Source organism: Theobroma cacao, chromosome 9 (genome assembly GCF_000208745.1).
Source record: "Theobroma cacao cultivar B97-61/B2 chromosome 9, Criollo_cocoa_genome_V2, whole genome shotgun sequence".
NCBI classification, from domain to species: domain Eukaryota; kingdom Viridiplantae; phylum Streptophyta; class Magnoliopsida; order Malvales; family Malvaceae; genus Theobroma; species Theobroma cacao.
The window spans coordinates 6,087,420-6,102,457 of NC_030858.1; the positions used below are offsets into that span (position 1 = coordinate 6,087,420).

Genomic DNA, 15,038 nt, shown 5'->3' on the forward strand with positions numbered 1-15,038 from the left:
ATATGTTATGTTTTATTGGGAGAAAAAAAAAAAACCCATCATCTCTCATCTTCTTGACTATCATTCAGATTCTTTTTATATCCAACTTGCACTAAGGTTGGTGTTCTCACTTCTCAATTCGTTTTCACCATACTCTCATCTTCAAAATGGTGCTCCAAGTCCAATGATATGAGTCTAATAGTGTTTTTATATCTCTAAAGAATAGAATTCTGCTTTGGATTATTTGACTTTGCTTCCGTTCTCTTTAGAAGAAAGGAAAAGGGTTACTTTTGCCAGGGTTACTTTTGCCCATTTCCTAATACAAAAGAAGAAAAAGGGCAAAACACCAAATATTGGAGCAAGGGCAATGATGTCATACGCTGAAAGGGTTGGCTTCCTGGAAATGACATCTATCTATATGAAAAAAGGGTCCACAGTCGTCAAATGTTATACAATAAGAGCAGAAGGCAGTCATTGCATTCGTGCTCCTTGTTAAGCAAAAAATCAACAACCAAAATCCTCAGTCAGTCCGCCCAGCCATGTCTACTACTTCTTACTTTCTTTCAACCTCCAATCCTTGCTGCAGGTCTCAGAAGCCTCGGAAACCCAGTTTCAGAAAGCGTTGTTTGTTGATGGCAAAGCAGCAGAAAACTAGGTTCTATATCCTCGGACGTTGTATCTCCATGCTTTTGTGTTGGCATGATCATTCTATTTCAGATTGAGTTCTACTACAAACTACTTATTCATAGGACAAGCTGTTTCCAGGCATCCGTTGGAGCTTGGAAGACAAATCTCGGTCTGAAGATTCAGATGACAAGAAAAAAAAAAAAAAGCTGCGGAATTCGGAAAGGTCAAGATTCAAGCGCTGGTGGGTTTCTCCATTCTTGGTCTCTCCGATGGAAAACAGGATTAACTCTAAGGTAGGATTAGGAAACTAGGAACAGCCATAGGGTAGGATATGGGATTGGATCATGGATTCAGGGGGCAATCATTTGTATGCCAAAAAATAAAGGAGCAAAGTGTAAATAACCAATTTTTGCTTCTTCAAAAATTTTCTTCTCTTTTGCTCATATGAATGCAAAAATTGTTTTGACTCCGTTTCCGTCTTCCTTGTCTATTCACACTTGAAACTCAATTTGCTTTCCTTTGTTATGTTGTCATAAAATTAATACTAACGTTACCAAGAAAAAGAAAAGGTTAACAGCTAATCGATAGTATTATTGTGTTTGTAGTTGTAAAACATGTTTAAGAAACTATATTGATGATTACAACGGTTAATGGTAAAGATTTGTGAATCTCAGTCAGTTCATAAATAGATGGGTGCGGATTCAATATGTGAATAATTCTTTATATTAATCAACTTAATTGAGATTTGGGTGAGCAGAGCCATATTTGGATTCATTTTTAGGGTCATCAATATATATAATATTTGATACTTGCAAATTATTTTAACTAAAAGATTAATGGGTTTAATCTAAAAATAAAAATACTGGTAATATGTGTAATATTGCAAAAGAATAAAATCTCTTTAGATATGGAAACTTAAAACAGTCTTGTGCAAGAGGAGAAACATAAGGCACAAACACAACAACTCTTTAATCTTTACAAAGCATAAAAGCAATAGCAATCTCATGTCAGATTACTGTTACATTCGTGCACAAAGATGGCAAAGATGCCGACCTTTACTTGTATTCTAGAGATGGCAAAGTTAGTCAGTGTACTCAACCAGGGACAGTTTATCTCAAAACTTCATTCACCTGAACCCATTTAACCATCCATCCAAGATTATCATTACTGTAATATCTTCCTCTAAACCACTACTCCCAACAGTAAGGAGATGAAAACCAATGAAATAACAAGCACATGATGTCGATTTTCAATCGCAAATGTTTTACCGTTCATGTCTCCGGTTTTTCTGTTCAAACTGTATAGCTATTGCTCAATCATTGGTTGACTAGTCACATCTATACCAAAAGAACACGTTTCTTAACTAGCTGCCCATGTCCATATCTTTCATTGTCCTCGATTGGACATGATCAATTCTACTTATTCAACCTAGGTTTGCTTCGAGGCCGAAAACAAAAAATGTAGATTTGGCCTTTTTTTTTTGAATATTTAAAGCAAAAGAATGACGGGGGGGCTTCTGGTATAGGGAAAACAGAATACGTTTCTTGTAATTTAAATGATTACTATAATTTTATAATATTTAACTTGTAATGATGAAAAGGAATGTGTTTGCAACAAGAAAGTTATTACAAATAGTTACAGGAATGTCACCTCCCTTAACTCATAAAGAAAGTTATTACAAATAGTTACAGGAATGTCACCTCCCTTAACTCATAAAGAGAATGTTAATTTTTTTTTTTTCAAATTAGCCCCGATTTCTTCTTCTGTCTTCCTTCTCTTCTCTCTATTTTCTTCTTCTTCTTTTACCTTTCTTTAAGCCAATGTTTGCCGGGGAAAAATGGGTGCAAGGAGGAAGGTGAGAGAAATAAAAAAGAAAAGAGAGAAAAAGAAGAAGAAATAAAAAACAAGGGAAAGTTGAGTTGTTTTTTTTTTTTTGAAAATTACAATGGTAGATTTCATATAAAAAAATACCAGGTTTCCCTGGTTACAAAAGAAGGATGAACAGCCATGACTGTGAATGGCTCATCCATGCTTTATTGGTTTACAAAAAATTTTCAATACTAATACTCAAGCCTACTGTACAAAGAGCAAAAAACAAGAGTAAATATTTGTAAATTAATTAAATTTTATGTTTATAAATTAATTTTATTTGTTGAGTAAAATAAAAAAGTAACCGTTTATAAATTAATTAAATTAACTAATTTATTTATGAAATAGTTTAAATTAACTAATTTAGTTTTTTAAAACTTAACTAATTTATTAAAAATAAATATTTAGTATTTTTACATATTTTAATATTATTTTTGTCATACTATTACTTATTATTTCAAGATATAAATTTATAAAGTTTAAAATTTACATTAAAAAATATAAAATTTATTCAATTTTATATTTTCATAAATTACGATAATTTTATAAATTTATATTACATTCTTAATAAAATTATCAAACACTATAATATTATCTTCTCAATAATTACATATTCAACAATTATACTTTCAACAATCACATTCTTTATAAAATATTAAATGCCAACGATGGGATAAACCCCTCCAACCAAACCTAAGCCATCTAACGAAAGCCCGTTCTAATACGTGGCAGCTAAACAACGTTGCTTAATGGCATTTCCCTGAAGCCACAATCCATGCAAAACTAAGAAACAATGCCTTGTATACTGAGTTGCCAGAAATTCCACACTAGGTCAGATTTTGAGTTTGTATGCATATTTTACTCTCTAGTTGTCACTTTATGTGTTATTTTGTTTGTATTAGAGGAAAATAATAGAAAAACTTTATTACACCATTCTAAGTTATAATATGTCTAAACAATATGTATATAAACAAAAGTGAATACTAAGTAGAGGAGAATAAAAATATATGTAATTCTAAATAGATTATCAAAATGTGTAGTTATCCAATCGATACACTGATTAACTTCATGATATATATAAAAAATTGAGCAATCCCAATCTTATTGAAGCAACTCCTTTATAGCCCTCAACAACTGACCATTCGAATCCAATAGAGAAACTTGATTAGAAACTTAATCTCCACCTCAATTTTCCTAAAACCCCCGATCCATCTAAGTTTCAAACCATGGTGTATGCCCATAACTTAGTTGATAAGGAAAATGCAATACCAATTTTATGACTAAAACCCACTATCTCTTATCACACCACCAAATGTCGCCGTTCCTGCTTGCCCTTGTGCGCTACAATCAACATTCAGTTTGACATAACCCTTCTTAGGCTTCTCTCAGGCTATCAAAATTCCCTGTTTAATTCGATGATTTTCTCTACCTAGAATATCCCATGCCTCCTTTGCGTTAATCTGAATCTGTTGCTACGCGTTTAGAGGCCAAGTGAAAAGAGTCGACAAATAGCTCCATATTCATCCAATACCGTAATAGCTATACAATTTGTACAAAAATAACGCTCCATGAAAGATTATCAAAGGACATTTTATTCGTTATAGTTTTCAACGTCCATTGTTCCAGATCTTCATCAAAGAAATCACCTGTATATAAATCTGTTTAAAGCCATAAATTCCTTGACTTGCTGCAATCCCTCAAAGCATTTACTAAAGACTCAATCTGGAGCATCACGATGATAAATAAATATAGATAATTTTAATAGCTTTCATCTAAATAAAAGAATTCAAATAAATAAAAAACAATACTTTAAAAACTGAATTGAGTACAATGAAAAGATATAAAAGTCATCTAAAAAATTTAAAAGAATATATATAAAGACAATTTTAATATTTAAGACAAGTCAAAATAAATTGATAATTATTTTAACTTTTCAAATTGAACTCAAATAAATATAGAAGGGCAAGAGTTTAATTACTTGACAATTTTGAATATGACACGAGAATATACGAGTTAAATAAATTTTGGATTAAGTCTTAACGTATTTCGTATCTAACGTGTCAGACACGACAAATATATTTAAACACGTTTACTTAATCGTGTTATCGTGTTTAAACGTGTATACGTGACACGTTTATTAACCAATTAAAAATTAATAGTTAAAGATTATTTTAACCTTATATAAATAATTTTAAATATTTATTTTAATAAATTTTTTTAATTTTATAAGGGTAATAATGTAATTATTACGATTGAAAATTATGAATGATTTTTAATATTATTAGTATTTGAAGGTTAGATGTTAATGATGTATTTTATCATATTATATGATAATGAATTTTATATATGTTATTTATATTAAATTTTATTATATTTGACGTTATTATTATTATTTTTATTTTACTATAATTATTTTTATAATTATAGATTTTACATTTAAAAAATAAAATTATATTTAATTGTAAATATTTTTATTTAATCGTGTCAAACGTGTTAGTAATCGTATCGTGTTATATATTTATACGATTAATAAATATGTTAATCGTATCGTGTTGTATTATACGTTTATTAAATGTATACATATATATATTTTAAATTTAAGACACGAATATTAAATATGTCATGTTCGTATTTAGTCTTAACGTGTTTTGTATCTAATTGTATCTGACACGTTTACAACACGAAAATACGAATTGCCAGGTTTATCATATAACAAAATATTTTAGATTCAAGTGAATTTTGTTTTGTTTTTGGTTTGTTTAATACTAATTTAGCTTTTCAAGTGACATTTGTATTGTTGTAATTCAAGCAATACTTTTGTTGTATGTTGTAACGGTACCGTTTTATAAATTCTAAATTATAAAAAAACCCTCCATCGGTCAAAAGCCAATAAAATTCGTTAATCAGTTTGTAAAAACAATAAAACTAATACTCATAATAATATTTATACGTGGATAAAATAGGAAAACCCAGCCCAAACTGCCTCTTTAAAAAGCTCGAAAATCAAAACCCAAACCAAAGTCCAAACCCATATGAAAAAGTAGAACAATGTTGCATGTACCCTTCTCAACCTAGGAATCAATATGTTTTAAATTGGATCGCCATAAACCCTAAAACTTTAAACTCTTGAGCTGCTGCAACTGTTATCGGAGCTGGTTTTCCAAGTTATATTTTCAACCTTGCTTTTAAATTTTGTTGAAGCTCCATTGTTTAGCTTGTTTTTCTTCTCAATTCTCGGTAGAACTTGATTTTTTTTCCCTCCTTTTGTTGGAGGTCCAAATCAATCAAACCGCGAAAACTTAAACCCTCCAAAATTTTTTTAAAAAAATAGAAGGAGAAAAGAAACCGTGAAAATGTTGGATGAAAGTAAGTTTGATGTGAACTTCCAATTGCTAGCACTTCGAATCCCTCGCGAGTTCTGCAAGATCGCCACTCGTTTACTCAACGGGTACGCCAGCTCTTTTTTCTTTTTAAATTTCTGTTATTTTATTGTTAGGATTTTTGTAAAAGATTTTGGTGTTGCAGATACTTGCTGGATAAGCCTCGTGTTAAACCTATAACTGAAGATCCAACAAGTGAAAAGAACCGTTACATAATTTTGTCTGAACAAGTTCAAAATCCTGGTAAGAAATAAGAAACATAGGAAAATGTCTTAATTTTTGTTGTTTAAAATTTAATTTTTTCTGTTCTTTTCCCCTCACTACTGAATTTTTTTTTATATAGAACAGATTTATCAGACATTCCAAGCCAAAAACTTGACGAACTCAGGAAGTTATGTGAGGTTGAAGTAGTTCCATATTCATTGACTCTCGGATATTCCTATTGGACGGCTGGTGAGTTGCCGTCTTCTCTCTAATTAAATGCCAGTCGAGTCGATTCTCTTCAAGTTTATTTATGTATAGTCTTAATCCGTGTCTAAAGGGTGGTTTACAATTTTGTAGATCATATATTGAAACAGATTCTGCCTCCTGGAGTCGAGGTACCTTCATCGTTTGAAACAATAGTTAAGTATTTAACTTACCTTCCGATTGAGCTTTAAGTTTTTTCACCCTCTATTTCCTTTCGGACTCCTGTTACCTTTTGCTGGCCTCCTGTCGCTCTCCATATCATTGGTGGCTAACAATTTGTATTTCCTCTGCAGGTCACGTTGCCCATCTAAACATACATGATGAGCTACTTCCTTTCAAGGATGTGATTGCAAAAGTCATTTATGATGTAAGTTTTCATTTGTCTCTGTCCTGAACATTTCAGTCATTCTTCATTGGCATCTTAAGGAAATAAGGGTTTTTCGTTTTTTCTTTTACTGTATTGGACCTGTTACTTGCATTCAATGTCCTTTTCTATATTAATCATTCTATGTTAGAGCAACTCGAGCCCTAGGCTTTGCTTTCTATTTGATAAAACTAATCTTTTATGGCACTTAATATATAAATTTTCCTTGCTAGGTTTCTATTTGAAACCTTCTGTTTGCAGAGATTCTTGTATTGATATTAATATTATTGGATCTATTTCCAGTTCTTTTGTTGACCGTATACCACTTGCTGTTCAGTGTCTGCAGTTCTTTAACATTGAGTTGCTGTAGTATTATGATTTTCGTTACTACTTTGCTTCCAGTTGTCCATATGTGGTACTGATTGCTCCAAATATAATCTCTTGGCAGAAAAATTACCCAAGAATTAAAACTGTTGTGAATAAAGTTGGAACAATTACAAATGAGTTTCGAGTGCCAAAGTTTGAAATTTTAGCAGGAGAAAGTGATATGGTTACTGAAGTGAAGCAATATGGGGCAACATTCAAGCTAGATTACTGCTTGGTCTATTGGAATTCGAGATTGGAACATGAACACATAAGGCTTGTATCTCTGTTCCGGCCAGGGGAGACAATTTGTGACATGTTTGCTGGTATTGGACCATTTGCAATTCCAGCAGCACAGAAAGGATGCTTAGTGTATGCAAATGATTTAAATCCAGACAGCATTCACTATTTGAAGATCAATGCAAAACTCAATAAGGTTGATGATTGTGTTTTTGCATATAATGTGGATGCTAGGAAATTCGTTTCTCAATTGATGGCAGTACCAGTTTCTGAAGTTAATTTAGAATCTAATGATTCCATGATCAAAGCTTGTGATACTTTCAGCATGAAGGGCATTCATGATGCAAAGGCAGAAGACAGAAAGCTTGGTGGTATTGTCTGTTATTATCTTATGCATCATCTTCCTTTAAGTTGGTATAAGTTTATCCAAATTTTCTTATCTTTTTCAGTTGAGGAGAAAGAAGTAGCTGGTAATGATGCCAAAGATGAGCTGGAGGGCATGAAAAATTCTTCTAGGACTGTATATGCATCTGTAGTTGCAATTAAAAGACCTTCAGATTGTTTCACAGAAGGTATGACAAGCACCTGCATCAGGCATTAGGTTATCCCCAAAGCACATGCAGTGATCATATATTTGCTAGTTTTTTCATATTCCACCAGATTGGAAAGTTAGAATCTACATATGTAATTATTTAGTTCTTGCTTCTTCAAATTGAAATAGTGAGAATTTTGCCTTCACATTGCAGAGAATGGAAATGCCCAGAGTGTAAATAAGAAAAAAGGAAATACACAGAAGAGGATGAAAGGGTCTGTTTTGTCCAAAGCTAAGGCCTGGGAGCATGTTGATCATGTGATAATGAATCTTCCTGCTTCTGCTTTACAATTCTTAGGTATAAATTCTGTCTAATGTGATCTTTCTATATCAATATATGTTTGTTTGTGCTTGCTCTGCGACCTACTGGTCCATTATTCCTTATGGAACACATAAACTTTTGGCTGACCAGATGGACAGATATGTTGATTCTACAGTTACTGTCAATTCATCTTTCCTTCCTTCTGGATTCTTTCTTTTTCTTCTTTTAGGATTTGTGTTCCAATTGAGGAACTCTACTTATGTAAAAAATATTGACATTCCAAAAGATTTTTAGCTGGTAAACTAGCCTTTTTATGTTTGTATATTATTAATGCTCAGTTTTTCTTGAATATCGACTTCGTTACAATGAACTGGCACCATTCAAATTACGTTCTAAATCCATCCGATTAGTGTTGTTTGTACTTAATCCTTTCATTGGAGAGATGCATCCTGTTAATCTTGTTTCTTCATTACAAATGCATCTTTTTTCCCCAACCCCAGGGTGGAGGTGAGGGGAAAATAGTCCCTAGTTAAAGGGACTGGGTGATCACCAGTCCACACATACAACTCTTCACCCAATGCTGATGCTTTTTCTAAGGATTTAATCACTGGACCAGTTTTTGAACCGGTGAGGGGGCCTGTTCCTGCTTCAACTGGTCCAATTGAAGGTTGTTTTATTTAAAAATACATTTTTGTTATTGGTATATTAAATATGGTCTATGCTTAACAAAAACACGTTTGGCTTAATGATAAAAGCCTCTAGGTAAAGGCTAAGCAGGAATGGGTCTGAATCTCACCAATTACAACATTATTTGAAAGAATAAAGAGTAAATTAATGAGATAAAACCAGTTTAATTCTGGTTCAAAGTGGTCTAACCGGTTCTTGATCAGTTTGATACTGAAGGTGGTTCAATGACTCTTTTGGACCAAGCAGGCCTTTGGTTTCTGATTGAACTGGATGGATTGGCCGGTCCAGTTTGGTTTTTTAAGCACTGTTTTCTGCTATCTTCTTTTGAGAGAACAACATTTATTATTTGTAATTACTTGTCCATTTCAGTGTGCTGTATTTTGCCTCATGATTGTTCTCTGCACAGAATATCTAGTCAAAATAGTTTTTTTTTTTTTGGCAGATGCATTTAGGGGTATTTTCTCAAGAAAACATTGGAAGGGGCCTCTTCCCTTGGTTCACTGCTATTGCTTCATACGAGCAACTGAAACTAAAGAATTTATAATATCTGTAAGTCTTGCTTTGCTGCGTTGTAAGTTGTATTTCTCTCGTAATTTGTTTAAATAGTTTTGTATGTTATCTGGTGTAAGTTCTTGGATTGAGAAGTCTTAGGTCATTTCATTATTCTTTTTTTTTTTTCCAAATCTTTCTACCAACTACTTGAAGTTGCTTATATCAGTCCACAACATGGATGGCTTTCTTTCCCTTTAATATCTTGCCCTTTACATAAGCCACTTTCAATCTAGTTCATCTGGCAAGGTCCATAGGATGCAAAAATTTCTTGGTTAATGTCATTGTTTAATTCATGTTGTTATCTGTATCTGATTTCTCATATCTTCTACAGGAGGCAGAGACTGCCTTAAATGCCAAAATACAGGACCCACTATTTCATAGGGTTAGGGATGTAGCTCCGAACAAGGTACAAACTAGTGGCATTTGCATCTGTCATAATTTTTTGTTTCCCCCCTCAATCCCTCTTTAGAATGGAGTAGGAATTTGCATGGATTGCAATTGCGGCCTCTATTTTGACCAATGCTCTACGGTGCAGGCGATGTTTTGCTTAAGCTTTAGGCTGCCAGAAGCATGCTTTATTGAAGACATCACTGACAGTACCTGTCATACTACTGGTGGATTATGACACGTCTCTTCGCTGTCACTATTGTGGCATTCTAACACTAAATAGCTGAAAAACTAAAGAAATTTGACAGTGCTGCTAACCCAGCATTCTTTTTTCGTTTGCTTAGACTTTTGTTTTGTCATGGATGGATATTCACCTTTTGTTGTCACTTGGAAGACAACTAATTTAATCGATCCCACCTGCACAAATGGTCTTATTACTGGATGTATTAAAAGGGGAAAAAACTTTATCTTTCATGTATACGATGGTGCAATAAATTTTCAATTACCGAATATTAATAGTGGAAATTCTTTCTTTATGGATCTCTCTTTCTCTCAAGTCTACCTAAACTCCTGGATGCCCTGTTAACTGAACGTTGGTATGGAGTTTAGTCTTGCATGTAAATTGCAAATGCGTTGCTTCCTTAAGTTCAGAGTTTGGGCCAAAAAAGGGGCCATTGGTTTTCAGTTTTCATCCAAGAAATCATCCTGACGTTGAGTTGTAAACATTGGTAACTGGTAACTGCTTATTTTGTTAACAAGCTGTTCTTCCTAAAGCCATCACTGTTCAATTTGTACATTATGATTTTGATCCTATAGCTAGGATTGAATCACCTTTATCATACAATCCATCTTCATGAAGATTAGACCAAAGTTAAATTCAATGTAAAAACTGGCCAATAGTTGTTGTTTAGCATCACAAAAAAACGTTGCCCTGTATAAAAATTGGATTCGATCTAAGCCAGCCAACGCTGAAAACTGCTATGAAGAAGAAAACAAAAAGTTGATTGTAGTGATCCTGTTTTGATTCAGTCAATGGACCATCTGGAGAGAGTTAGGTTGCTCCAACACTTGGGCTCATAATCCAGGCTCTTTCGTCCCGGTAGGCCCTAGTATCCTAAGTGGCATTTTTTCAGAGAAGGCTTTTGGGAAGCAGAGTATCTCGCAGGGTGAAGTTAGCAATTTTTTTTGGCCATGGTTTCCTTATAATAGTACAACCGTATCCTCTGCTAGATCCCTTGTGTAAACATACATAAAAGGCCTAACGCGTAGAGGTGAACTTTGCCCTATACTTTACAACAAAACGATAAAAAAGAAAGAAAAGCCCCTTTCTCCTATTAGAAATAAAAAAAGCCTGTGCCCCACTGGCAGTGGTAGGGGGATTGGCCTCTGAAATCTCCCAGATACATTGGTGCAAACAAAAAACAAGGCAAGGTAAAAACGAATTAAACCTAGACACGTAGGTTGGGTGTAAAGTTAACATTTAGAGGATTCTTTTTATCTTGTTCAAAAAAGCAGTCAATGGGATTTCAACTCAAGCTGCAAAGCTAATGCCAAGGTCTCCCAACTTTGTATCGTGTTGTGCTAGATGAATTTGTCTCTTTATTTTCACCGTGCCTTGACTCCGAAGTCAATACCAAGCTTGATACGCTAACTAGTGTAGATGACCTTTTAGAATATTTCTTTTGAGGCTAAACTCAGAAAAATACACTCCGGATAGCATTTGTTATATGATCTAATCTGAATTCATGGTCACAAAGTTAAACAATGTTATGTGAAGATGAGTGATCTTTTTATTGTGAAGGCGAGGACGAGTTATGAAGCGTGTCAAAAGGGAAGAGCTTCTGTCTTTAAACAAATATAGCTAAACCATTTTGAGACACAAATCATCTTGCTCTGGAAACGATTTAACTGAATAACTGAATTAAGCAACGAATCTTCCATTCTCTTTTTTTTCTGCTTTTGTATAGTAAAGCCAAACCAGCAAAAGAAATCCCTCAACTTGGCCATGAAGCTTCTCAAAAGCAAATAAAGTGTGTGTGTGTGTGTGTGAGAGAGAGAGAGAGAGAGAGAGAGAGAGAGAGTAGTGTACTCTACTCGTTTTCCGTGTTGTNAGAGTAGAGAGAGAGAGAGAGAGAGAGAGAGAGTGTTGTACTCTACTCGTTTTCCGTGTTGTACCCTACTCGTTTTCCGTGTTCCAGGGCCAATAAAATCCGGACTAAGCACCAGAAATATTCCCCTTTCCCTCTCCAACTATCTTGCATGATCCAATACCTCCACCTTCCAAAACCCAATCATTGTTTTTGCTCCCAATCATCATTCTTGATTCTTTCTGAATCCAAGAAAGATTCCAAGAGAACCCCTCTAAAGAAACCAAAAATGTCACCAAAAAGGATGTTAGACTGCCGATATCTCTTGGTATTGTTGTTTCTTGCCCTAATGCCTCTGGTTCCAAATGGAAATCTTGTTGGAGTGAACTGGGGAACCATGGCAACTCACCAACTACATCCAAATAAGGTGGTGAATATGCTGAGAGATAATGGGGTCGATAAGTTGAAGCTTTTTGAGTACAATGAGGGGATTATGACGGCTCTCACAGGGACAGATATTGAAGTGATGGTGGGAATTCCTAATAGCATGTTGAAGGAGATGAGTGAGGATCCAGCAGCTGCTGCTTCTTATGTTTATAATAACATCAGTGGTTATTGCTATGATGGGGGAGTCAATATCAAGTTGAGTAACAAAGTTTCTCCCAGTTTATGATTTTTCTTGCCTCACATTTCTTCATGCTCCATTCTTCTTGGACCGTTTTATAAATTTTTCACTCACAAGATTCTCATTTTTTCTTAATCTTTCAATGGACTTCTTGAGTCGGGTTTCTCATTTCTCTTTTTCATTGTTAGTTCTTTTCTTTGTCAGTCATGATGTTAGTTCTTCAGCCTGTTTCTCTGCTTTCTTGGAAATCAGCTTGCAGTTTTCAAATGGTTCCTCCTGGTTTATTACACTGGTTATTATTCTCTTCAAGGGTTTTAACTTTCATCTTTTAAGCCTTTATTCTCCATGAGACTAGGATGGGCAGACTCCTTGATTCTGTTAAAGAATATTGAGTCTTTTTTTGTTGGGCATCTAGAGCCCTACTCTTCCTTGTAAGTGGATTTTTATGTCAATGGCCCACCTCTTCAGCCGTCAATGTCAATATGGCAATTTGTCTGAGGTCCTGCCAAGCCTTGACAGCAACACACTCCACTTCTAAAAAAGGTCACACACATTTGTAGAACCGCATCCAGTCAAAAGGCATCCTCTCCCATGCAAATTAGCTGGAGGTGACTCATTTCACAGGGGTTTTCCCACTTGGATGTCTGACCTTGTATTTGCATATCTAAAAGGGGGAAAGGGAAAACATCTACTTGGATTCTCCAGGATCTTCTGGCAACATTTTAGCTCAGTAAAACCCTTTCATGTGGTCATTTTTGGGCTTTTGAACACGCTGCATATCAAAGTAGTCATTTTCCATGTCCTGCTTGATAGTTGAAGTTCCGTCCTTACGTAACTAATTTTACTGTTGTTGGCTGTCTGGAAAACAAAAATTCTAAAACCAGTTTTGCTTTTTTAAACATGGATTTACTTCGGAAAATTGGTTTTGCAGGTATATAGCCGTAGGAAATGAACCTTTCCTTCAAACATACAATGGCACCTATCTACCGTACACATTACCAGCTCTTAAAAATATCCAGAAAGCCCTTGATGAATCTGGGGTTAAGTGTCATTACAAGGCCACGGTTCCCTTTAATGCTGACATCTACAACTCCCCAGAATCCAATCCAGTTCCATCTGCTGGTGACTTTAGGCCCGAGGTCAAGGACCTTGCTATTGAAATAATCCAGTTCTTATATTTGCATGAGGCACCGTTCACCGTCAACATCTATCCATTCCTCAGCCTTTATGGCAACGATTATTTCCCTGTGGAGTTTGCATTTTTTGATGGAGCAAGCAAGCCTCTTAGAGATGGTACTAATGTTTACAGAAATGCATTTGATGCAAACCTTGATACTCTCATTTATGCTTTGAGTAAAGCTGGATTCTCTGACATGGAGGTCATAGTTGGAGAAGTTGGGTGGCCAACTGATGGTGACAAAAACGCCAACATCCAGAATGCAAAAAGGTTTAACCAAGGATTGATCAAGCATGCTTTGAGTGGAACGGGAACCCCAGCTCGGAAAGGTAAGATTGAAGTTTATCTATTCAGCCTCCTTGATGAAAATGCTAAAAGCATTGAACCTGGTGGCTTTGAGAGACATTGGGGAATTTTCGAGTTCGATGGAAAGCCAAAATATGAATTGGATTTAACAGGCTTGGAAGTTGATAAAGGCCTAGCTCCAGTAGAGGATGTGAAATACCAACAAAAAAGATGGTGTGTTCTCAACACTCAAGCAACTGACATGGGAGAATTGCCTAAAAGTATTGACTATGCTTGCAGCTTATCAGATTGTACGGCTTTGGGTTATGGTTCCTCCTGTAACCACCTAACTGCTGAAGGAAATGCATCCTATGCTTTCAACATGTACTATCAAGTTAACAACCAGCACTTTTGGGACTGCGATTTCTCTGGCCTGGCTACAGTCACTGATGAGAATCCATCTGAGGAAGGTTGCCAGTTCCCAGTCATGATAGCTTATGGTTCTTCCATGCTGCTTCATGGTGGTGATCTTTTGGATGTTTCACTGAGACTTGTTGGAGTATTTGTTGTACTATTTTCATTTCTGCTATGAAATTATGATCTTAGTAAGAACAAATTTCTATACAAACCATGTGGATTATATTCTTTTTATCATCATCCCATAAATGCTACCGCTGATTATTATATATATATATATATATATATATATAATATTCTTTCTTTTCACATATGTGATAATAAAATAAATTTTATTATATTATAAAATATTACGCCAAAAAAGTTAAAATTATATAAAAAATATAATAAAATTTACTAATAATAATATATTTAATAATTATATCATGTAATAAGTTGTTTGAAATTATCATGATAATATAAACTATGAAAGATCTTTATTTTTAATTATGAAGTGTCGCACCTTTTGATTATCATGTCCAGCCACAACTAGTGATAAAAATAACCTATATAGTAATATTGGTTAAAAAAAAAAAAGGAATATTGGCACGTTTTAAGTTTAATGTACTGGCCTGATAAAACGACAAAGAAGGTTGTGTTTTGTGGTAAGGCTTGATACGAGAGCGCGCGAGGCTGGC

The 15,038-nt window shown here is 34.5% G+C and overlaps 3 protein-coding genes across 3 annotated transcripts; all 3 read left to right on the plus strand.

Annotated features, from left to right (window-relative positions):
- On the plus strand, positions 418-1,088 carry LOC18588644. The gene has a single exon (XM_018126685.1). It carries the CDS (start codon positions 519-521, stop codon positions 699-701), a length of 183 nt encoding a protein of 60 aa, XP_017982174.1. The 5' UTR covers positions 418-518; the 3' UTR covers positions 702-1,088.
- On the plus strand, positions 5,515-10,282 carry LOC18588645 (tRNA (guanine(37)-N1)-methyltransferase 1). The gene is made up of 11 exons (XM_007013200.2): positions 5,515-5,923; positions 6,001-6,098; positions 6,204-6,308; positions 6,417-6,479; positions 6,617-6,690; positions 7,136-7,661; positions 7,740-7,862; positions 8,037-8,180; positions 9,274-9,380; positions 9,715-9,789; positions 9,919-10,282. The coding sequence occupies exons 1-11, from the start codon at positions 5,829-5,831 to the stop codon at positions 10,006-10,008; spliced, it is 1,500 nt and encodes a 499-aa protein (XP_007013262.2). The 5' UTR covers positions 5,515-5,828; the 3' UTR covers positions 10,009-10,282.
- LOC18588646 (glucan endo-1,3-beta-glucosidase 8) lies at positions 11,986-14,554 on the plus strand. Its single transcript, XM_007013201.2, has 2 exons — positions 11,986-12,499; positions 13,414-14,554. Exons 1-2 carry the CDS (start codon positions 12,030-12,032, stop codon positions 14,534-14,536), a joined length of 1,593 nt encoding a protein of 530 aa, XP_007013263.2. The 5' UTR covers positions 11,986-12,029; the 3' UTR covers positions 14,537-14,554.